This window comes from Neolamprologus multifasciatus, chromosome 15 (genome assembly GCF_963576455.1).
Source record: "Neolamprologus multifasciatus chromosome 15, fNeoMul1.2, whole genome shotgun sequence".
Lineage (NCBI taxonomy): Eukaryota > Metazoa > Chordata > Actinopteri > Cichliformes > Cichlidae > Neolamprologus > Neolamprologus multifasciatus.
Window position 1 is genome coordinate 28,822,327 of NC_140453.1, and position 24,177 is coordinate 28,846,503.

At 42.5% G+C, this 24,177-nt stretch overlaps 1 protein-coding gene and 1 long non-coding RNA gene across 6 annotated transcripts in view; both read left to right on the top strand.

Moving 5' to 3' along the window:
* Nucleotides 1-24,177, top strand: part of ptprfa (protein tyrosine phosphatase receptor type Fa) — a 381,399-nt gene that overhangs the window by 136,018 nt on the left and 221,204 nt on the right. For all 5 annotated transcript variants that reach the window (XM_085133098.1, XM_085133099.1, XM_085133100.1 and 2 more), the window contains one exon: nucleotides 15,750-15,895. In XM_085133098.1, the coding sequence (XP_084989224.1) occupies nucleotides 15,750-15,895 (146 nt within the window). The remainder of the gene's footprint in view (nucleotides 1-15,749; nucleotides 15,896-24,177) is intronic.
* LOC146502357 (uncharacterized) lies at nucleotides 15,903-23,849 on the top strand. The gene is made up of 2 exons (XR_014869389.1): nucleotides 15,903-21,383; nucleotides 21,493-23,849. It is a non-coding gene; the product is annotated as an uncharacterized LOC146502357 (long non-coding RNA).

Below are 24,177 nucleotides of genomic sequence, written 5' to 3' on the forward strand. Positions count from 1 at the left end.
CTCTGCATTTCGAACACGCGTCACAACAATTAAGAGCAGCGGTCTCCAACCTTTTTTGCGCCACGGACCGGTTTATGCCGATAAAAACCCTGAAAACTTTACATTTCACACCTGAGCCTCAACTCTCGCGGCCCGGTACCAAACGACTCACGAGGCCTGGGGGTTGGGGACCGCTGATTAAGAGGACCCGAGGGAAGCTCGGAAAGCTCAGCAGAAGTTATTTGGAGAGGAGAGTGACTGCTGTTGGTTGAAAAGAGGTAAAAAAACTTGAGTGGTGTGGAAACATTATGGGTTCAGAGTCAGACGTGGATCAAGTAGACACAGTGTGTAAACTTTGCTACAGTGTCGTAGCTGCACCACAGAGCAACACTGCAAAGTTCACTAAACATAGATGTTTACATTTTTCATTTATTTCTTATATTGCAAACATTTGCACTGTTATCAGTATTTGCACTATTTTATATTATTTTTCAGACAATCTTTAAAGTCATTATTCAACACATTGTTATTGTTAAATAAATATCGTCAAATAATCGAGATCTCAGTGAAAATAATCGTGATTATCATTTTTGCCATAATCTAGCAGCCCTAATTATATGTGTGCTGAGAGCAGTTGGCAAAGTGTGTTTTAAATACTCTGAGGAGTAACATACAACACATTGTGTTTGTGATGTGCATGTTTATTTTTACATTCGATCTTGGCAGCACACGAACACAAAGTCAGTGAACCGACTTCCCCACTTGGAAAATCCAACTATTTGAGGAGGGAGTGAAAGCAGAGATGAGTAAAGGAGAGCGTTTTCATTATGCTAACATATCTCGTTGCTTCCCTCAACATTTCTCTTCCTCGCATCTTATCTCCTTAAAGCACTGATACTGGAGAGGGGGAAAGTGATGCAAGACACATAAGGTGGCAAAGACCTCTTCTATAAGCCACCTTGCTCCTCATCACCTCAAGGGGCTGCTAAGGGATTGAAAACCTGCATGATGGCAGATTCGTCAGTAACAGGAGCATGTGAGGAAGCATAAGTTTGCATAATGAGAAGCATCTACTGAGTGTGGTTTGCAGAGGCAGGTATGACACAAATATGGCAACCAAACTGAGTTGTTTCCTTAGGTGAGAATCAAGATACACCCTGACAGGTTGCTAAACAGTTTCAGGGCTAATGCAGAAAATAGGACAGCCATTCACTCTCACGTTCAACCAATTTGGTGTCGTCCTCTAATCAAACATATAGGTTTTAGATTGAGGGGCCAAAGTAGAGCATTTGTTTTTGAATCCAGTTTATTGTCCAGACAACACTTGATAGAAAAGCAAGCTTCAGTGCTCATGCGCACCATGTGGGAGCTAGCATCGACCGAGCAACCAGGGGATTTAGAGGAATCAGATTTGTGTTGCAGTTTGCTCAAACATCCCCATAAAAAGTCTCATACATGAGGAAAGTTGCACGGAGCACATTCCACAAAGCGTCCGCTGACCTTTTTTTTTCCTGTGAAAAACAGAAGCTCTTCTCCCTGTAGCTCCCTCTGTAGCATTTCTGTACAGAATAATTCCCATAAAAAGCCTGTGTGGAGAGGCAGCTCGTGTCTCCTGTGGGCTGCTGCCTTACACTGCCTCCCTCTTGCACAGCAGCCTCTCCTCTGTGGCTCCAGCCATGCATGTCCTCTGTGAGATTGGCTTTATTCAAAGATCAGCCGCTAAATGAGCAGGGAGGAGTTGGCATTTAGCACATGCTAAACCTATTATAGTCAGGCTATATCTGTTTCTGCTTGGAGACTTGCAGCTTGCTCTAAGGGTGCTGGGTTTTTTGTTGTTGTCGTTTTCTTCTTTGCATGTGTCAGTAAATGTCAGTAAATTGTTTGTGTGTCAGCGTATCTCCTACCTCCTCCAGATGACATGAACTATCTGAGCAACTACCTGCCCACTAAATACATGCAAAATCCTCACCGCTGATGCAGAGGTGGCTCAAAATGCAGCAACTTTTAATGGCAACTTGATCCACGGACATTTTTTACAAGAAATTAGTCACGAAGCAGGTAACTGCTCTGTCCTGTGACTGCACCTGTAACGAATGAAAACTCTCCCCTCAAATGAAGCTCCCCGTGTAATGATGCACAACTTTAAATGTTCCTTCCATGCTAGTAACAACAACACAGCAAAAAGGTGTTGGCCTCCACATCTCATTTGCTCCATGAACGTCACCTTTACCGTAGGTGTGTCTAATCTGATGCTGTAATTTTAGAGCAAAAGCTTGAATGCACAGACATGACACTGGAGACGTACCCAGTGGCATGTTATTTATATGCAGTCCCCTGATATGTAAAACCATCATGAGCCTAAACACGCCAGCAGACACCAGCTCGATTCTTCTGGAATGTTTACAGCAGCATTGTGAAATATGAGAGTGGGTAAAAGCAACACATTGATATAGAAAATCAAATTAAACATTGTAAGACTAAGGCACAGCTTTCACTTTGAAGGTTAGCATCATATATTTTTAAAAGTGTTAACATGAGTCTTCAACAACTCACAGCTAACTCAGCTGCTCACAGCTTCGTCAAGAAGGATTTTAAATGTTACGAGTAAAACTTTCACTGAAATTCACCGCAGCTCAGTAGGTAGCGTGGTGGCCCCATGATCGGAAGGTCGGGGGTTCGAATCCACTGAATGGCAACCCTGAGGTTCCCCTGAGCGAGGTACCGTCCCTCGCTCAGGGGCGCCTGCTTAGTGGCTTCACTGAGTGAATGGGTCAAATGCAGAGAAAGTAATTTCCCCACGGGATCAATAAAGTATACATGATTATTATTATTAACAGCTCACTGAGCTCAGCTACTGACTTTACAAACTGTCCTCTGGTGGCTTGAAGAGGTGATGGCACTGACGATTACCACAACGGGAAATTGTAAATGTAAATGATACCACACAAGCGTAGTAGACACTAGACGCTTTTCAGGGTTGTGGGGGTGCTGGAGCCTATCCCAGCTGTCTTAGGGCGAGAGACAGGATACAACCTAGACAGGTCACCAGTGTGTCGCAGGACTACCACATAGAGACAGACAACCATTCGTGCTCACATTCACACCTATGGGCAATTTAGTGTTTCCAATGAATCTATCCCCACTAAGTGCATGTCTTTGGACGGTGGGAGGAAGCACAGAACCGGCCTGATGGTGGAATTGAACTCAGCACCTTCTTGCTGTGAGGCAACAGTGCAAACCACCGCGCTGCCCAATAATCTGTATCTCACTATTAATTCCCTACAGTAACAATTACAATAGGAAAGCAAATGAGTTCACGATGAACAGATAACTGCACGCTTATCACATACAGAGTATTTAACTGTTTCCCTCTCCATCATAGATGCCTGTTAAAGATGTCAAACAAGCATGTTTCTAAGAAAATAAGGCCAAGAAACAGCTGCAAACAGGTCAGGGAATAATGGGAGACCAAGGCAACGAGCAGCTGCCCGAGAGAAGAGGGGAGGGCACGAGCATGTTTTATATTTGTTAGGCCTTGGGTCAGTGATCAACAGCCATGTGAAATAAATAGCTTAATAATGGTCTGATCCGCCCACTTCTGGCTGCTCAGATGAAACTGTGCAGACTTTCTTTCATTCTGCCAACATGTTTTTGCATAATGCAGTGAAAGTCTTTCCTCCTGAACACTGACCATCATCGGGAACTTTTATCAATCTGATGTACAATTTCTGTTACAAGAAATGTTCTTTAGGACAAACTGTTGGATCCAACTGTACAGGTGGGTTTTGAGTCACGTTGAACTTTAAAGAGCAAACTTATCAGCTGCTAAAAGTTGCTGTTAAAATGTCTCGCCTCGCCTGCAAAAGGCTCTTCGTGGCTCCCTGCTGGGGAAGAAAAAGGATTTAACCCCTGCTTGAAACATTCGCATTTCTCCTTGCAGCCTGCCACTCTGAAAATGTTGCTGTCACGGTGCTGCGAAGTGTGTTGACTACTGATTGATGGTCCGGGCTCCTCGGCTGAGGCTGGTGCACGAGCGGACACGCAGAAGCAGCTCTCGTAGCTGCAGCACATACATCACATTAGAGTGTATTGTACATGTGAAGATTCAAAATAAATCATAGAAATGTTGTGTGAAGACAATTTCATTTTGATTCATAAAGGTGCTGCCATCACACAGCTGCATCCAGAGAAGATAGACGGCTTTTATTCCGTGCTCGATGTTTCTAATAAATGCATCAGCATTTGTGTGTCAGCGCCAACACTGTATGAAACGCGGCTACATTTACTGCATTTCTTAAAGTGGAAATAAGGGGGTCAAAGGAAAGGATGTAAACAAAAGACGGCCTTTATGAAGCTGATGAAACACAGTCATGAACAAATGAGGGTTTTGCATCAGATTTCCAATCTCAGAACTTAATTTGGGTTCTTGTACACACATGCTGCGTATGCTATACACACGACTTTTACTTACATTTAAAAAGTGTATTTCTATTTATCACATGTGTATTCCCGGACCAACTGGAGAGTAGTTGTAGATTGCTGTAGCCCAGTCACTCGGGCCTGCAGAGCTTTCAGTGATGCTCTTCAATCATAACTTCCTAGGAAAAAAATTGCATTCCTCAACCAGCTGCAAAAACCTTTGTGAATTTTGAAACGTGCTGTAACACCGAGGCACAGCTTTCACTTTGAAGGTGAATGGTCTCCATTTCCAATTAGCAAAATTGTTCTTTTAACGTTTTAACACGAGTGGCTGCCTTCAACTACAGGCAACCACAGCAATCTCCCAGTGAGCAAAGCAATTATCAGAAGGACTGTGGTGCAACACTCTTCACGACTGATTTCAACCTGCTACACCCAAGAAATCGCTTGATAACCATTTGGAAAATACACTTTTTTCTTTGTGACTTTTATATCATGTCCAATATGACAGGCAGTTACGTTCATATGGCCCCACGTGAGAAACGTCTGTATAACATAATTATTAGGGGTGCAACAATACTCGTATCGATATTGAACCGTTCGATACAGTGCTTTCGGTTCGGTATGCATATGTATCGAACAATACAACATTTTTAATTTATTTTATCAACTTTCCTTCTGACGATGCTGTCTGTGTTGAGCGCTCAGTGGATCTGCGCTCGACAGTGCAGCCTAGGCAGAGTAGTCGAACACAGATTCACTGAGCACAGGGCAAGCTGCTAAGCTCGTTGCAACATGTCAAATTGAACCTCCCCCACCCTCATTCAGATCTGGCGTTTGGAACTATTTTGGTCTTCATGTGATGTATGACCCTGAAGGTAAGCGCATCATGGACTAAAGTAAAACAGTGTGTTGGATGTGCCACGCAATGCTCAATTACATGGGTGGGAACTAGTGTGTTAGCGCAGTTAGCTTGTTAACGTGTTGACCGTCCAGCCCCACGCACGGGGCGATCTGCAGTAGCTCGTTAACGGAGATTTGCCGTGTTGTGGCGTTAACGTCATTTCAGATTAACGCTGACAGCACTAGTGGGAACACAACGAATATGACTGCACATTTACTCTGACATCATCCTCGTGCAAAGACAAGTGGAAGCAGACAAAAACAACAAGCAGCATGCTACAAACTTTACCCGAGTCATTTAGACAGCCGTTAGCACATGATTCTCCTTATGGGGACCTGATATGTTTAATATGCTGCTGAGAATATAGCCCAGAAGAAGCGTATAGTAGAGCTTTTATTTTGGAAAGAGACATTTCTCTGTAATAAACTCTCTTTTCCAAAGATGAGGGATTTCTCCATCAGATACAGGGCTGCAAAATCGCTAGCCTGAAGTCCCGGGGCTAGCGATTTTTCCAGTCGGGCTACCAAAATCTATCTCTGCCCTGCCCGTCGGGCTATAGTAGGAAGGAAAAATATATGTCAATGCTTTTGCATTCTTTGGGAAATGTAGCTGGGTAATTATGTCATTGGCATCGGTGAGCCACTGTCAATATGTGACATATTGAAATGTGTTTGAATTTGTGCTTGTTTTTTGCTTTCACTTTGCAATCGCGTGAACTGTGTATAGAGAGCGACAGCACTGATTGGTGAGTGATGATAATTTGCACCAATTCCTCTGACATCGTCTTATCAATGTTAGCTTACTGTGCAAACATGACAAGTGAAATCTCCCGCAGCTTAAACATGTGAGAGGTTGATCGCAGAGAATCGCTGAGCGTTATGTGAGTGCGTGTGTAAAAGCAGCAGGATATATATTTTAGTTCTGCTGAGCCAAATAAGACAGGTCAGGGTGAAGAAGTGACAGCCAAAGAAAAGCTTACCACAAAACGGAAAAGTTATGACAAATCAGACTATAAGACAAAAAGAAAGTGCAGCTTTATGGTTTCATGGACAAAAGAATTTCTGTGGCTGCAATATGACGAGCTAAATAACCAGGGCTGCACATAAGTGGTCCGCAGGTGCGCATTCGCTGTCAAAATAAAAAACGTGCACAAGATAAGAAGTTGCAACGCGTGTTTTCGTACATAAGATTTTCTGGAGGAGGACAGACGTTTGTTTAGAACTCTTAAAGATGTCGAAGAAGCTCCTTTAAGCAATTACTGTGATGTTCCTCCACCTCCTAAGAAATGTCAGAAGGAGTCCGAACCAAAAAAAGAAGCGCGTATTCTCGGAAAAGTGGTTGCAGGAGGTGAGCTGGCTTCAAACAAATGATGAACGCACAGAGATGTGGTGCAGAATGTGCCGTGAAAATTTAATAAATGACAAATTAAAAAGGCATGAACATTTTTTTTGTATCGAAAAAATATCGAACCGTGACACCAAAGTATCGAACCTAACCGTGAATTTTGTGTATCGTTGCACCCCTAATAATTATGTATGTATATATTACGCACAGTGGTTGAATTTTGATGGGGTAGAAATGGAACACGGTAAGCTGTGCACTTTTTAGACATGATGACTGAAATGACTGATATACTACATGCATCTGTCTTTTGTATTGGAGACAGATATCTGACAGATGCGGCTGTAACATAACTATCCAGCCTTGTCACTGGTATCCTTGCCTGTGACCTATTGTTCTCCTGTCAGTTAGTGTCGTGTTTGTTGGGGAGAAAACAAACCTACAGTGCAGCACTTCAGACTCACACTGCCATCAAAGATTTATGTAAATTTGACGAGCTGAAAGCATTTTGTACTGTACGGGAGACGGCATGAGATTGATTGACAATGGTCTATAGCCAATCAGGACGCGGAACACAATGCACTGTGAAAAAACAAAAAAACATGCAAAATTGCATCAAAAAAATCAGCGAAACAGCGAAAGGTGAACCGCGTTACAGCGAGGGAGCACTGCAGCTCTAAAGGCCCATCCACAGAGGAAGCACATCTGATTACGTAGGTGCCTCTCAAACCATCACATGTAAACAATCGACAGTTTCTTTGCCTTAAATTTTGCAAAAGTTGAACCTACCGCCTTTGCATTACTAATAGTTAATTTGCTTCTCATGGCTGTAAATTACTGAATCAACTCTTCATTTTCTCTGGTGATGACATTGATGCCTCTCTGTGCACAGCCTAAGGAAATACAGTGGTCATCACTTTGTGCAGTGCAGACAGAAAAAAAGGTTAAAAGGTCTGAAAGTAGCTAATGTTTCTTTGTGTTTATCGCTGAATCACAGGACTCACGTATTTGTGAGTTCGGGTGCTGTAGCACAAAATCTGAAAGTGTATATATCACAGGGTTTTGTATGGAAAGGAGCCATGAACCACTAACCACACAAGCAGAAGTCAGGCAGACAGCAGCCTGCGAGAAGAATGATCTTTGATTTCTGCTGCTTTTCAAAGTTACATCAGAGAAACAAAGTGTTATTGGAGGAGACGTGCTGACGGGGGGGAATCGGGAGCAGCGATGACGCAGGGGAGGAAGCCACGGAGAATGACAAGACTTTGATGCTTTATAACACCAACACTTCAAGTATCTCCCACCTGTCTCAGCCGTCTTTACACACTGACCCGGCAATAAAGGAGCCGCTTCTACCTCCAAAGGAAAACAGCAACGCTACGATTCGTTCTGTGGGAACAAAGGTGAGGCCTCTGAGGTGAGGAGCTCCAACAAGGAATATTTAATCATTAGTCAAAGTCTCCACACTCACAGCAGTCTGTCTCAGAAGGAGAGCCGGTCTTTGTTGGTGTTACCATGGAGCGCTAACAGGACTCGGTGTTCTTTTTAACAAGAATTCAACACATGCTCAGACTCGCCGGACCAATGCTGGAGATATTAATAACATCACACATGACCAGCTTGTTCCACCACATCAATTATCTTTTTTCAAGACGCTGCTTTGTGTTAAAATTAATTTAGATTCTGTGATATTATCTTAAGAGAAAAACAATTTATCATAAATGTTATCAGCATTTCCTAAAAGTTAATGTAGTAACACAACTGCACTAAATGCAATTAGTTTAACAAGATGATTAAATGATTAAATTGCCTGGAAACCTTTAGAGTTTTTCTTTAATCGGACGGTTAGTCAAGCTGAGCAATGCAGAAATTGTGTGTTGTAAGCAGCAGGTGTATTCTTCCACTGCATTAGCCTGTAGGTAAAGCTGCTCACCTTGATGGTGTGATGGAGGTGTGCTGGTCACACCTGCAGGCGTCTTCAGCTCACGGTGGCTCGACTGGTTTGTCACTTGTAGTTTTTTAATGTGATGCAGAAGCAGCAGGACATGCTGGATTTGCGTCAGCAGTAACTTAACGCAGCAGTAAGAGAACAGCAAGCTGTCACATTGCTAAAACAAGCTTCACACTAAATTAGAGGAAAACTTCTACATGAAAAACTGGAAATATGGACACCAGGCTTTTCTACAAATCACTGACACTGGTGCATAAATACTACATGTGGTTCAAAGAGACAGTCTGTCCCTGGGTCAGCATCACTTTATTATAATAATAATAATGGATTGCATTTATTTAGCGCTTTTCAGGACCCTCAAAGCGCTTTACAATTCCACTATTCATTCACTCTCACATTCATACACTGGTGGAGGCAGCTACAGTTGTAGCCACAGCTGCCCTGGGGCAGACTGACAGAGGCGAGGCTGCCATATCGCGCCATCGGCCCCTCTGGACATCACCAGTAGGCGGTAGGTGAAGTGTCCTTGGGCACATGTCCGAGACTGTCCGAGCCAGGGCTCAAGCCGGCAACCTTCCGGTTACAAGACGAACTGCCAACTCTTTGAGCCACGATTGCCCGTCTACACTACTGCACAAAAGTAGACGGTTATGTCCATCTGGAGTAACTTATACTTTGGTTCTTCCCCTTCTTCCTTGTGCATATACAGTGGGGCAAAAAAGTATTTAGTCAGCCACCGATTGTGCAAGTTCCCCCACTTAAAATGATGACAGAGGTCAGTAATTTGCACCAGAGGTACACTTCAACTGTGAGAGACAGAATGTGAAAAAAAAATCCATGAATTCACATGGTAGGATTTGTAAAGAATTTATTCGTAAATCAGGGTGGAAAATAAGTATTTGGTCAATAACAAAAATACAACTCAATACTTTGTAACATAACCTTTGTTGGCAATAACAGAGGTCAAACGTTTACTATAGGTCTTTACCAGGTTTGCACACACAGTAGCTGGTATTTTGGCCCATTCCTCCATGCAGATCTTCTCAAGAGCAGTGATGTTTTGGGGCTGTCGCCGAGCAACACGGACTTTCAACTCCCGCCACAGATTTTCTATGGGGTTGAGGTCTGGAGACTGGCTAGGCCACTCCAGGACTTTCAAATGCTTCTTACGGAGCCACTCCTTTGTTGCCCGGGCGGTGTGTTTTGGATCATTGTCATGTTGGAAGACCCAACCTCGTTTCATCTTCAAAGTTCTCACTGATGGAAGGAGGTTTTGGCTCAAAATCTCACGATACTTGGCCCCATTCATTCTGTCCTTAACACGGATCAGTCGTCCTGTCCCCTTGGCAGAAAAACAGCCCCATAGCATGATGTTTCCACCCCCATGCTTCACAGTAGGTATGGTGTTCTTGGGATGCAACTCAGTATTCTTCTTCCTCCAAACACGACGAGTTGACTTTATACCAAAAAGTTCTACTTTGGTTTCATCTGACCACATGACATTCTCCCAATCCTCTGCTGTATCATCCATGTGCTCTCTGGCAAACTTCAGACGGGCCTGGACATGCACTGGCTTCAGCAGCGGAACACGTCTGGCACTGTGGGATTTGATTCCCTGTCGTTGTAGTGTGTTACTGATGGTGACCTTTGTTACTTTGGTCCCAGCTCTCTGCAGGTCATTCACCAGGTCCCCCCGTGTGGTTCTGGGATCTTTGCTCACCGTTCTCATGATCATTTTGACCCCACGGGATGAGATCTTGCGTGGAGCCCCAGATCGAGGGAGATTATCAGTGGTCTTGTATGTCTTCCATTTTCTGATGATTGCTCCCACAGTTGATTTTTTCACACCAAGCTGCTTGCCTATTGTAGATTCACTCTTCCCAGTCTGGTGCAGGTCTACAATTCTTTTCCTGGTGTCCTTCGAAAGCTCTTTGGTCTTGGCCATGGCGGAGTTTGGAGTCTGACTGGTTGAGGCTGTGGACAGGTGTCTTTTATACAGATGATGAGGTCAAACAGGTGCCATTCATACAGGTAACGAGTGGGGGACAGAAAAGCTTCTTACAGAAGACGTTACAGGTCTGTGAGAGCCAGGGATTTTCCTTGTTTGAGGTGACCAAATACTTATTTTCCACCCTGATTTACGAATAAATTCTTTACAAATCCTACCATGTGAATTCATGGATTTTTTTTTCACATTCTGTCTCTCACAGTTGAAGTGTACCTCTGGTGCAAATTACTGACCTCTGTCATCATTTTAAGTGGGGGAACTTGCACAATCGGTGGCTGACTAAATACTTTTTTGCCCCACTGTATGTACATAAGACTGAGGCAGCAACACCTCTGTTCAGAACAGAGCACACAGTAAACAGATATAAGTCAGATATGGTGTAAAAAGGAGGAACTGGGCTGGAGTTGGGTTGCAAAGCGGCTTGCAGACACAGAGGAACTATGGGCCGTTTAAATAGCAAGCCGTATATAAGATTAGCCAATTCGATTTGTAGCTAAGCCCATCAGCCGGTGTGGGATGGCACTGAAATGCTTGGCTTGAGCTCGACTTCTTGGCCTGCATGAACCAACGCAGGCGTCGGTTTATATTTGCAGCTCTGTTCTGCGACTCTGTTCTGGCACCAAGATTTCCTTTTAGCATCTGGGTTGTAGACTGAGCTTAGATGTGTTAGGACCACACACACGGATGCAAACACACAGTTTGGCTGCTCTCATGTAATCATCACTCAGTTTCTGTTGTCATACAACAAATGACAAATATGCGCAAACAGTGATTTGATTGTGTCTCATAAATGTTGATTTTACATCACAGTCAGGCGAAGCGTACACGCTGCTGTGACAGATCCCTGCTTAAAGAATCATTTAAAAATAATCTTTAGTGGTAGCAGAGCGCTGCCCCCAGCGCAGACATATAACATCGTTGTAATGGTTTTAGTTTGCACAGTGAACGCTCCTCAAAGACAGACTAATGCACACATACACTCTGTTTAAGATCATTCCTGAACATGTTCTTCAAAGCTCCTGGAAATGTTCGGCTGTATTGTGTCTGTTTCTGATGTAGCTTTATTGTTTTATTTCAAACCCTAAACCTTGAAGATGAAACAAACCCTACAAATGTAATCAAAACTCCGGCTTCATTTCACGAGTTATAACCTGCTCAGCTGTCCCAAACACATCAAATGACTGTTTATAACTCGCATTTGTTCAGTAAACATGTGTAAGTATGGAGGGATATTTCTTTAGTCATGATACCATCAAATATGTCACAACTACCAGGAGATGCATCCGGTGTCTGATTGAGGAATAATTTTGAAAAAGGTCAAACACACGAGAAAATAAAACAAAATAAAAAGTCGAAGCTTTATCAGGATGTCTTTGTGTGATGATAGTAATTAAGACACGTTCGTGTCAGTTGATCATATCTTTAGAACGACTATTCACGTCGTCTCGATGTTCTCAGAAAGTCTCACAATCATGTTCATCCTGCTGAGGGCTGTGGTGATGTCATCAGATAAGATATCTCTTTATAGTCATCACAGTCATACAGAGTACAATAGTGCACTGAAACTGGAGAACTGTCCGACGTCGGCACTGCGTACGACACAGTAACTTAAATTAAGTATAAAAAGAAGAATAAGTGGATTGCACATTATTATTATTGCACATTATTATAATTATTGCGCCTTGTTGCAAATATAAATATTATTATTGTTATTGTTGTTACCCCCCCAAAAGTCCAGGCAGGTAGCCAATCAGGTCAGCTGTTAGCACTGATTAGGCTGTTCAGCAGCCTGAACCTCCTGCCAGATGGCAGCAGCTTAAAGTGTCCTGGGTGTGTGCCGTCCTGCAGGATGCTGCGTGCCCTCTTGAGACAGCGAGTGCTGCACAGGTCCTTCAGGGAGGGAAGAGGATGTCCAATGATTTTTTTGTCCATATTAATGACCCTCTGAAGTGTTAAATGCTCTGAATCAATTTGCTGCAACATGTTAACAGATACGATAGAAAGTCTGTGGCATTTGGTAACTTGTGTGTTTTTAATTGTAAATCTTCAGACTGCTTTAAATCTTATTTACTGTGCAGTTTTACACTCGGATATCCTTTAAGTTCTATATCTATATTCACTCTGTGGTTCTTGGACAGCGCCATGTACAATTGTCTTGCTTTGCTTACATTGGTAAGCCTTCTCCTCCAGGTTTTATAAATATATAGGGGAGACTGGGGATAGTTGTAACATTTTTGACATTTCTGTCTGTAGCTTGGAGCTCTTTTAAGGTAGTGGATTCAAAATGTAATGCAAAGTATTTACATGTCTCTGCTATTAAATAGTGCAGCTATTTTCTCTGCAGCACAATTACCCATTGCATGGTATGGTCTCAAACACAAAGAGTGAAATGTTACAATTAACCCCATAGTCTGGGTTAGTTGTAACATATCCTGGGGTGAAATGTAACACAATGAAATAAGGGTACTGACAAAACATTAACATGTAATCTTTGTTTATTCAACACATGAATGCACTTAGAGCCATTTATGTAGCTGTGCGCGCGCGTGTGTGTGTGTGTGTGTGTGTGTGTGTGTGTGTGTGTGTGTGTGTGTGTGTGTGTGTGTGTGTGTGTGTGTGTGTGTGTGTGTGTGTGGCAGAATGCAGAAATCTAGATTTTGAACATATGCCAACCCCCCAAAAAAGACAAATTATGGAATTTTCTGCAACTGAATATTTCATTAATTTTGGTTGGTCTTCCTTGAGTTTGGCCTCATTGGCTCAGTGGGCATTATAACCTACAACTCTTGCACCAATTTTGAACATAACAATGAAGCTGAAAAAATGTAGTTGTTCACCAGCATCGCAATCCCATTACTTTTTATCATGGCTTACCTTGGTGTGGTTTGCAAAGTGCTTCAGAAAGATGAGGAAATCTGTTTCTTGCACCCATCCTGATTTATTTCCACTACCAGTACTTCCTACTGGTCCATCTCTGACACAGTGGTCTGCATAATGTATGTGTGGGAACACAAACAGTGGAGTAATTGTGTTGCCAATGGCATTAACCGCATATACAAAAGCAACCAGTGAACCTCTCTCTGCTGATGTCGTTGCCCCAACTTGTTTAATATAAGTTAAAGTAATAGTGTGGTAAGTTGTAACATCTGCATTATTGTTACAACTAGGGATGGGTATTGTTTAGGTTTTATCCGATACCAGTACCAAACCGGTACTTTTGAAACGGTGCCGGTGCTTAAACGGTGCTCAAACGGTGCTCAAACCGGTGCTTAAACAATGGAAAAAACACAAACTTGGTCCAAAAACCTCTCATGTTTAACTGTTTTCCACTTTTTCTTTGGTCATTTTAGCCTTTTTGTCCAGGGTGAAGGGAGTATCTGCCATCAAACAAGAAGACAGCTGCATGTAGCTATGATGGTGTTTGCTAGTTCACCTTACATGCATTAATGTAATAACGTGGTTAGCCTACTCAACGTAAATTACACACGAACAACATTAAGCTACTCACGCAGAGAAGAACGGCTGCTGCTGCATCATCATCCTCATCATTTCTGCTACACTGGCAGGGCTAGGGGCCAGGACTCTCCTCTTCGGGTTTTTGGGGGATGTTGCTAACTCCGGGTCGATAACAGGCACCACACCCGCAGTAGATGTGCTCGGTGTGAGGTCTCGCAGCAAGCTATCAAATACGCCGCATTTCTCGGCTTTTAAAAAAAACGCTATGCGTCGCCAGGTGTTTCATCAGATTTGAGGTGTTACCTCCTTTGACAGCATCACAGTATCAGCTTAAAGCACTTGTTGCAGCTGCTGAGTTTGCATCTTTTGCTGTGAAGTACAGCCAGACTTTGACGCTTCGCCTTGGACATTTTTAATCTGTAGCTCTGCTCTAAAAGAACGTACGTACCTGGACCCGCCTACTATCCTCGGAAACGTAAAATGATTGGCTAGAATCTAAAGCGTATCATTCCATACCAGTTGGTGGCGGTAATGCACCTTTCAGTTGTTTGCCAACCGCCAATACAAATGTAAGGAAGAAGAAAGTGTATCACAGCTCAGGAAAATAAAGCACCGAAATGTGGCTGCTTTTCGGTCTGGTTACTACCGTTTATGTCAGAACCGGTGCCATCATGGCACCGGATACCGGTACCCATCCCTAGTTACAACTAACCCAGACTGTTGCTGTTACAACTGACCCAGACTCCTATAGCCATGAACTAGCTAACATTACAGCCAACGGCTAAAACATTAGCACTAAAGACCTACACAGAATATATCCCCATAGACATACAAATAACTTAATTTAAGTTTGATGAGTTTAACTGCAAAGCAAATAATGCTATTAGAAATTGAAATAAAGTAGAAACTTTACTTACTTTCTTAAAAAAGTTTCTAAGAAAGTAAGTACTACTACTAAAGTAGTACTTACTTTTTGGCATACAAATTACTTTTTTCATGTTAAATTGTCTGTGTTTGACCAAATGTGCTGATTTTTCACATGTGATAGCAGAACTGAGTTGGGCATGCACAGGATGAGTCACATCATTTGAAACTTAGCCCTGATTGGAGAAACTGGAAGTGTTACAACTGACCCACGTTACAACTCCCCTACATATATTGCTACATTTCTCATGTATTTTTATGAAGTTGCTCGTCGAGAACAGGTCCAGTGCTCATTTAAACATTGCATCATAACTGCACTAGTGGTCCAAACCACCACTGTGTATGGTTAACATGTGAGACCATGACCTGAATTTTAAAAAGGATCTTCTGAGCTGCACTATTATCCATGCACAACACTTGTTCCAGCCTTTCATGTTGGTGATGTACAGTATTATGGTCACAGGGCTGGTTTATGATTCATGTTTATTCATGCATTCAAAGCAGATTTTTCAAGGTTTCCATCTGTCCGTTCACATCTGCCTGCTCTCTGCCACTAATAAGACTGACGGATGTTGCATATTTCAGGGAAAGGATGGTGCTGGGCTGTTTGTACGGCTGGGTGTGGCTACAGGCATGAAACAGCTTTTGAAAGAGCATATTGTTCTTGCAGGACTTAAAGCAAGTACAGAGATGTCTCTCTGTCAGGGCTCTCCATCTGACTCTGCTTTTGCTCTCTTCCTGCCCTCATCTCCGTTTCTTTCCCTTAGGCACGCCCAGCTTCATCAAGTCCCCCGAGGATCAAACGGGGATTTCGGGAGGAGTGGCGTCGTTCGTATGCCAGGCGGTCGGTGAGCCCAAGCCTCGCATTACCTGGATGAAAAAGGGAAAGAAAGTCAGCTCCCAGCGCTTTGAGGTACGACGTGTGAGCTGGCCTCAAAGCTCCCTGTCTGAAGTGTTTGAATGTGCAACACCTCCTTGTCTCACACCTTCACTGCTCATTACCTGTCTGCATTTGTGTGATACAGAGCAGCAGGTCACACGCTGTCATTTTATCGAACATATGCAACATACCGCTCAAGAAGATGTGCGTGCATTTAGGAGAGAGGCCAACCTGCAGGCTGGTGGTGTATTTATTCATTACTACCATGCACAAAAAATCAGACACAGCAGCTTTCTCCATTTAGTGCCTGTTTGAAAACCACTTAATGCAAATGATGTTAGTTGTGTTATTCTAATGAAAACACTTGAGGCTCAGAATTAGAGGAGGAGGTGCAGATTGTGATGTCTGTGGGTTCAATGGTGGAGCAGAACTCTAATAACCTGCAGTGGCCATCAGGTTTATTTAGTGTGTGTGATTGTGCTCAGAAGCATCTCTCACATGTCTCACATGTCTCACATGTGTCACATGTCTATGTTATGAGTGAAGCTTTTAAAAATCATGAGTTAAATTTGAATTGAGTGCGTTTCATTTTGTTCAGCAGAACAGCAAACAATTAAAGCTCAAATATCAAAGTTTTATTTCTCACTTTGAAATGTAGGAAAGAGGTTGTAGACTGTGTGTGTGCTGGAAAATGATCAGACCAGACAGAAAAACTGGAACTAATGATTTCTTTTTTACATTTTTGACTGGAGATCTTCTCATTAAAACATCTGAAAAAAGAGGGAAAAATATCATCACATTCAGAGGTTTTTATTCAAAGCTTCGAGACATCTCAAGCCAAATGAAGACCGCACGTTGGCTCAGCAATAAGCATCGTGGCTTCTTAGTGAGAGGGTCCCGGGTTTAAACCACAGACTGTATGTGAAACGTTTAAAGCTTCGCAAATCAGTGGGTGAAGTTATAGTGGCAGTGTCCATCTTTAATATACAGTCTATGGCTCAAGCATGGCTTTTATGTGTGGAGGTTACGTGTTTACTCCAACGTCTCCAGCCAACTGACACAAGGCACTGTTTGTATCTGCATTATACTTGGAAGCTAGTTTTCAGGCGTTAGAGCTTAGGCCGGGTCAAATGCAGGAAATAAATGTCTCTGTAGACGGGAATACACATATCCTTCCTTCTTATTATTACTGAAGCAGCTCTGCACATTTTTAGACCTTCTGAATGCACGACCACTGACTCATAGGAGCCCAGAAAAACCACTGACGTACCAACAAAGTTCATATCTGCTGGTTTCAACTGGATCATTTGTTTCTTTTATTCGTAAAAGGAAAAAAGTGTATTTTCAGCTCTCTGTGAACAAACACGACGTTTTAATGACAGGTTGAAATATCTTTTGATTAGATATTAAATGTCTTTTCTTTATTTGCATAATTCTGAAAAACTCAGTGAGCAGAACCCTGATTATCTCGTCTCTCAGCATCAGTACTAAAAACAATAATTAAAAAATACATGCATGGTGACATTTTGAATCGGCGTAATTTAGATACATGTGCGAGCTACAAAACGCTGGCAGAAGATAAAATATGCAGAGTTAAAAAGTCTCTCTGTAGTTTTTTTAATGTAACTTTAGGCTGTGTGACCTTTAAATACGTTTTGTAATCATGCAGTTTTTTTTTAAAGTACATGATTACAGGTCATTTCCAGTAAAGGCTCGGTGTCAGGACAGGACCTGGTTTAATGGGTGGAGTTGAGCTTAAATTCCTTAACATGTTTTGCAGTGTGTTTGAGGAGAGACGTAGATATGGGATGTCTCTGCTCTGTCTGCAGCAATAATTAGTTGTGCAGTTAAAGCAACATTTACATCAATAGCAGGACAGTGCAGCCAACCCGTGCAGCTGAAAAGTGTGTGCTGTGTGGTAGCAACAAAAACCACAATTCTTCTAAATTGCCACTTGAGGCTGGCTTCAAAAGCGCATCAATCTGCACCGACTCCCTTGTTAAAGTATGTTTACAGCCTGCTACAGAAACAGGGACGGATTCTTTCACAACGTAAGTGAAGAAAGAAAACTGTCATCAAATAATAAGCAAAGTGCATCCTTCTGTCCTCAGAGGTGAATTAGCACTAGCCCTGCTGTAACCTTTGATCTTTTGAACATCTGACCTGACTTGAATGAAGATGGAAACAAACTACCAGCAACAGTTGGAGTGAAGCTGGCCTAGTTTACATAAACTGATCTGGTACCTTCAAGCTTGAATATGTGCTGCACATAAACTAATGTGCAGCACATATTAGTAATAAAATAAAATGTTGTAGAGGCCCAGAATGACACATAGGGATGGGTATTGATAAGATTTTAACGATTCCGATTCCATTTTCGATTCTGTTTAACGATTCGATTCTTTTTAAAAAGGAGAACACTAAGGTCTAATAGCTCAGAACTTTGTTTTATATCTTCTCTTTGAACAAGAGAGAAATGTAGGAGTAACATGGCCTTACAAACCCAACAGTGAGATCTTCAGAGATCCAGCCTACAGCTCTTCAATGGGGTGTCACAGGGTCCCCAGGAAAAAAAATTGTGAATGTAAAATAATAAAATAAATATTCTTCTGCAGCAATAACAAAGTATAACATAAATTATTCTGTAGCAGTTACACAAGAATATCCAGTAATGTCCCTGCCTACAATTAAACACATTCACTTACTGAAAATCATCTGCTGTGGCAAACGGCTGCAAGCCTTTGACCACAAACTGAGTCTCTGCTCGGTGACATTCGTCTATCCTGCCTGAAAGGAGACGCTACGGTAGACTGCAGCGAGAACTGCCAGCATCTGAGCCAGACTCTGTCTCATCATGGTCACCTAAACGCACAGTAATGGCAGGTTTGTAATAAGGCAGATCGCACTAACATAATCTGCACTGTTGTTGATTATTTACCTGCCGCATTAACGGGAGAGGACGTGCAAACGTTACCGCTGCTGCTGGGTTGAGATTCACGAGGAATTAAAAACACGACATTCATTTAAGGTCATCGTGTGTTTGTGAGCAAATGCTTTTGCATATTCGTAGTGTTTCCTCTCTTAAACTAAATATCTACTTTGCAAGTATTGCAAGTTGTCCTGTTGTCATCCGTTCTCGTAAAGTGTAACCAAACTTTTGAGCGTTTGAGCCGCCATGTTTGCTGCCAGGTAAATGACGCTCCGCAACGTGGTGACGTCATTCAGGGCGACTGGAATCGATAAGGGAATCGTTTGCAAAAATGGCAAACAATTCCAAGGAACTGAAACAGTGGGAAGTTCTCAACAAGAACCGGGTTTCGATACCCATCCCTAATGACACCTGAAAAGTTTTTCATGTCTATTAAAAAAACACCACGAGCTTCATCCGATAGTCGATGGTTGGTGGGGAGAGAGGAATGTTGTGACTTCATTTAACGAGCGAGTTGAGTTACGGCGCTGGAATGATTTGCTTAACTAATGACTGAGATTGACTTCTAGCTCTGAACTAATAACATGACTGATTATTTGTGTGATCGAACCTATAAGTCAAGTCAGCCAAACAGGACTGCTGCATGTGATGTAACGCTGTTTTTCTATTTATTCACAGATTTGTACGTTTGTGATTGATGTGCTTTGTGACTAAATTAAATGAAGTGAACTTTGAAGGATATTTTTTCATCTACTGCAAAAAGCTTCTATACAACGAACAGAAGCACTGAGCAGAAAGTCGACCTTTTCTTCATGCAGCTGCATTAACACACGCAGCAAAAGCTTAATAAATAGGACTGTACAAGCCTGCCTGCAGGACTCTGGAGCAGCAGGAAGGCTCATTAGCTGCCAGCCAACCCAATGACTTCAGCTGAAGTGACTCAACATGAGTCCTGCGTAGACGGAGACACTTGGTTCCTGTCGTTGTGAGTAATAGGAATTATCTTCCACCTGTCTGCTCAGCATTATTGAAACTGATGGGGACCCTGTGTGTGGTGTGGATGCACCACCTCCCAGTGCAGAAAGACAGTCCAGTACTTTCACTCACGTTGTCTGTTATTCAGTTTTATTTGGTTTCTGCAATTAAAAAGCTTTAATCTTGGTCTATAAAAAGCCACAGCCCAACTATTTTAATCCTCATGAACAGATCCTCTCACACAGGGGTCATATTTGCTCACCTACCTGTTTAATGTTTTGTTTTTCATTAGATGCTCCAGATTTGTTCAGATTTTGCTCTTCACATAGTCACAGCACATTTATTCATGATGCGTTATATATCTATATTTTACAACTTACCTGGATTGTATATTTATTCATTATAGTTTTAGAGATTAAGCATGCAGACCGGCAGTGTTGGGGAGTAACGGAATACATGTACCGCCGTTACGTATTTAAAATACAAAATATGAGTAACTGTATTCCGTTACAGTTACCGTTTAAAAAGGTGGTATTTAGAATACAGTTACTTTGTTGAAATAAATGGATTACACGGCGGTACTTCCCTGTTTCATATTGTGGCGGGTCAGGACTGTTTGGGTTTTGTTTGACAGCTACGTTCTGTTGTTCCAGGCAGCGTTACGGTTGCCGTGGTTACAGGGTGACGCTCTCTCTCTGCGTGTTTCCTGGGTGAGAGAGCGCCTGTTGTTGTTGTTGTGCTAAGCTAACAGGCAGAATGCTACAGGTATAGCTCTAAAGAATGTAGCATCATAGGCAGTGTAGTCCGTGCTGCAGGGAGAATGGACTGCCATACACGTTATGTGTCTGTGAGCGAGGGAGGGAGAAAAAGGAAAAGTACGAGCTGTCATCGAGCAAAAACGGGAGCTGGAAGCATGTAAATATAATAATAACCACTGCAGCCAAGAAGAGAGCCTGACGAGCCCAGCTGTAAGTAAGCTATTAAGACTCGACTGTACACCGTGTTCGTGTTTTCCTCTGAAACAATAAGTTCTGTTGGAGCAGCCTTTCAACGCCTCTCTCTGTCTCTGCTAGCAAAGTTGACCCAGACAACAAAGTAAAGCTAGTTTTCAGCTACGAGCCGACACAGAACCCACCGTATTAGCCAGAGGTCCCTTTACTACGGTTCGGAGCCGCGGACCTTCAGTAACAGTAATAAATCACAGCAATAGTACATTCATGTAGTTGTAAACAGCATGATAATATATTAAGTAATCCAAAGTATTCAGAATACGTTACTCTCATTGAGTAACGTAACGGAATACGTTACAGAATACATTTTGGGGCATGTAATCTGTAATCTGTAATGGAATACATTTTAAAAGTAACCTTCCCAACACTGCAGACCAGTGAGTGTCTTTCACTTCAAAATTATAGAAGCCCAGCATCTGGATATGTTAGCTGTAAATTTGTCTCTTTGGAAGACACGAGATATGATGATATGTGCACGATGGGAGAGTCCTGAGCTCTCAGCGATTGTACTACAGAACACGTCACAGCACTTTTATTTCCACAACCAGACGACGATTCTCTTGAAAAAGGCAACAGCAGCTCATACAAAGGTGAACGATCTCGTTCAGTGACTTCAAAAGCAGCGGCGAGGCGTAGCATGTCCTTAAGCCCAGTGTCCAGTCTGATGAGTTATTAAAGATAAACAATCATTCCTGGACATCTTCGAGTGTTTGTAGGCAGCTGAAAGTAAACAGTAAATGAATGCAGGTGTTGACATTTCAACCAGGGCCTGGTTTTGGTTTTAACATGCAGAAGATGTGCTTTGTTAATGTCGAGGTTTGTAGAGCATCTGAGTTTGTTTCAGCTAACAAAAGAATTTACATGAGCGTGTAAGTGTGCAGCGTCAGATATGAATGGCTAACAGATAAATGGTAGTGTGATGAAAACAGTAACAGAGCGTCTAATCTGGTTTTCAGGTGAGGTGAGTAAATCCATCAGTATTCCTGTAACAGACAGAAAGGTTCACTGAGTGATGGGTGAGTTTATAACTTGACTCTCCTTTTGGAACAAACAAACCAACATTGTTTTAGGAGCCTCAACAGTTTGTTTCTCTGCTGCTTGAAGCTGCTCGGCTCCTTGTTCTGTGTTTTAATTGGAAAACTATAGGTTGTCTTTCCTGCAGCCTGCATGTGTGTCAAACCCCTCTTTCTGTACCAGGAGCTCTGATGCTACTCGTTTGAATTAATTCTACGTCTGTCCGATGGATATATAACCGGCTCGTACCACGCGGAGCGATGGGAGTGATTCTCCTTTGGGCTAAGCGTTGCTCAAACTGATGGCTTCCCCGTGTGCTCGCTGGATCGACCTCCTGCTGAGGCAGGAAGAAAGTGCAGCTCCACACTTCCTTCATTAGGGCAGGAATTTGATTTCTGCCAGTCCACTGCTCGGGTCGCACACATTTCAGAGGGGAGGAAGTGTCGTGACCCCGACTCTGAACCACAGCCCCCTACATACCTGATATGCAGTCAAGTCTGTTATCACATTTGTCCTTCAGCTCATTCCAAGCATTCTTTGAGCTGCTGCACTCTTTTTATTTCCACCTTATTGTCCAAATGATTTCCCTCATTTCTCACTCTGGTGCTGCTCCCATCAGGAGCTTCGGCGACTCTCCTGCCGGGCGAAGTGCTGATCTGCTGCTCTGCTCGTAAACAAAACAATCAGAATGAAATCTGGCAGCTGCCACTTCAGTTAATCCAAATCTTCCCTAAGATTAGACGCTCCACCTTCGACTGTAGTCGCACTGAAACCTCGGTTTGGCCGATGCTAAAGGGACACAGAGGGAACGTCCTCATCCAGAGCTGAAGGATCGTTCAGTCATTTCAAAGCAGAAACAAGATGGCAGCCGAGCTTACAACAAGTGGCGAGAGACATTATTCTGTGCCCTGTCATCTAAGTATTTCATCACTGACAGATTCAAATTTTAATGTAATGTTTAAAATATTGAAATATTAATATCGTATGCATATTCTGAATAAATCAGCATTATTTCTCCAATGAAAATAATCTGCAACGTTAAAATAATACACGTGTTAATTAATCAATGATCCAGATCCAATAATATCATCATGTCATGATTTTACATGTTGAATACTTTTATTCACACAAGATGATTAAAATCTGACACCTGAGTCAGTGATGATCAATGCTCACAGCATGTTATTCATATTTTAATATTCATCTTAGTTATCATTCAGTCCATGACATGTAAAAGCCTCAGAAAGGTCAAACCTTCCTGTGCTTGTTGCAGTGACCCATACTGTCCATGCATGACTTACAACTGGGTCAGTGACCTCCTGACCCAGGATGAACCTTCCAGATCCCTCAGGTCATCTGGATCCGGTCTTTTATCAGTTCCCAGAGTCAGAACCAGACACGGAGAAGCTGCATTCAGCTTTTATGCTCCTTATATCTGGAACAAACTCCCAGAAAGCCTCAGATCAGCTGAAACACTCAGTTTATTTAAATCCAGGTTGAAGACTCACCTGTTCTCAGCTGCATTTGAATAAAACACCAAATCCGCACTCAAAACTTACATTTTAACTACTGATTTTACCTGTTTTGATTTTATATACTGTTTTGTTAGTTAGTTTGTTAATTAGTTAGTTTGTTTGCATCAATTTTAAATCATGCTTTTTATTTGTTTTTGTTTCTATCCATCCATCCATTCGCTTCCGCTTCTCAGGGGGGGCGCTGGAGCCTATCCCAGCTGTCATAGGGCGAGAGGCGGGGTACACCCTGGACAGGTCGCCAGTCTGTCGCAGGGCCAACACACAGGGACAGACAACCATTCACACTCACATTCACTCGCACATTCACACCTAGTGGCAATTTGGATTATCCAATTAACCTATCCCCACAAGCTGCATGTCTTTGGACAGTGGGAGGAAGCCGGAGTACCCGGAGGGAACCCACGCAAACACGGGGAGAACATGCAAACTCCACACAGAAAGACCTGATGGTGGAATTGAACTCAGGACCTTCTTGCTGTGCGGCAACAGTGCTAACCACCGTGCCACCGTGCTGCCCTGTTTTTGTTTCTAATGTCTCTGTAAAGCACTTTGAATCACCTTGTTGTTGAATTGTGCTATATAAATAAACTTGCCTTACAACTTACAACAAGTTAAAATGAAGTGGTTCCTACAGTTGTGTAAATGTTTGGCATTTTAAAATATATAATCAACTGGCACTCTCACATATGTTGCACACGTCTTAAAAGCATCCTGACAGTCTGATAATGTAACAAATCATCTGGAATCTCAATAACTTAAACTGACAAAACAGATTATTTCTGATACAGATGTTGATTTAATGAACAAACTCATCATTCTCTGCATATGTAAGGACTGAACAGTTATTTCAGA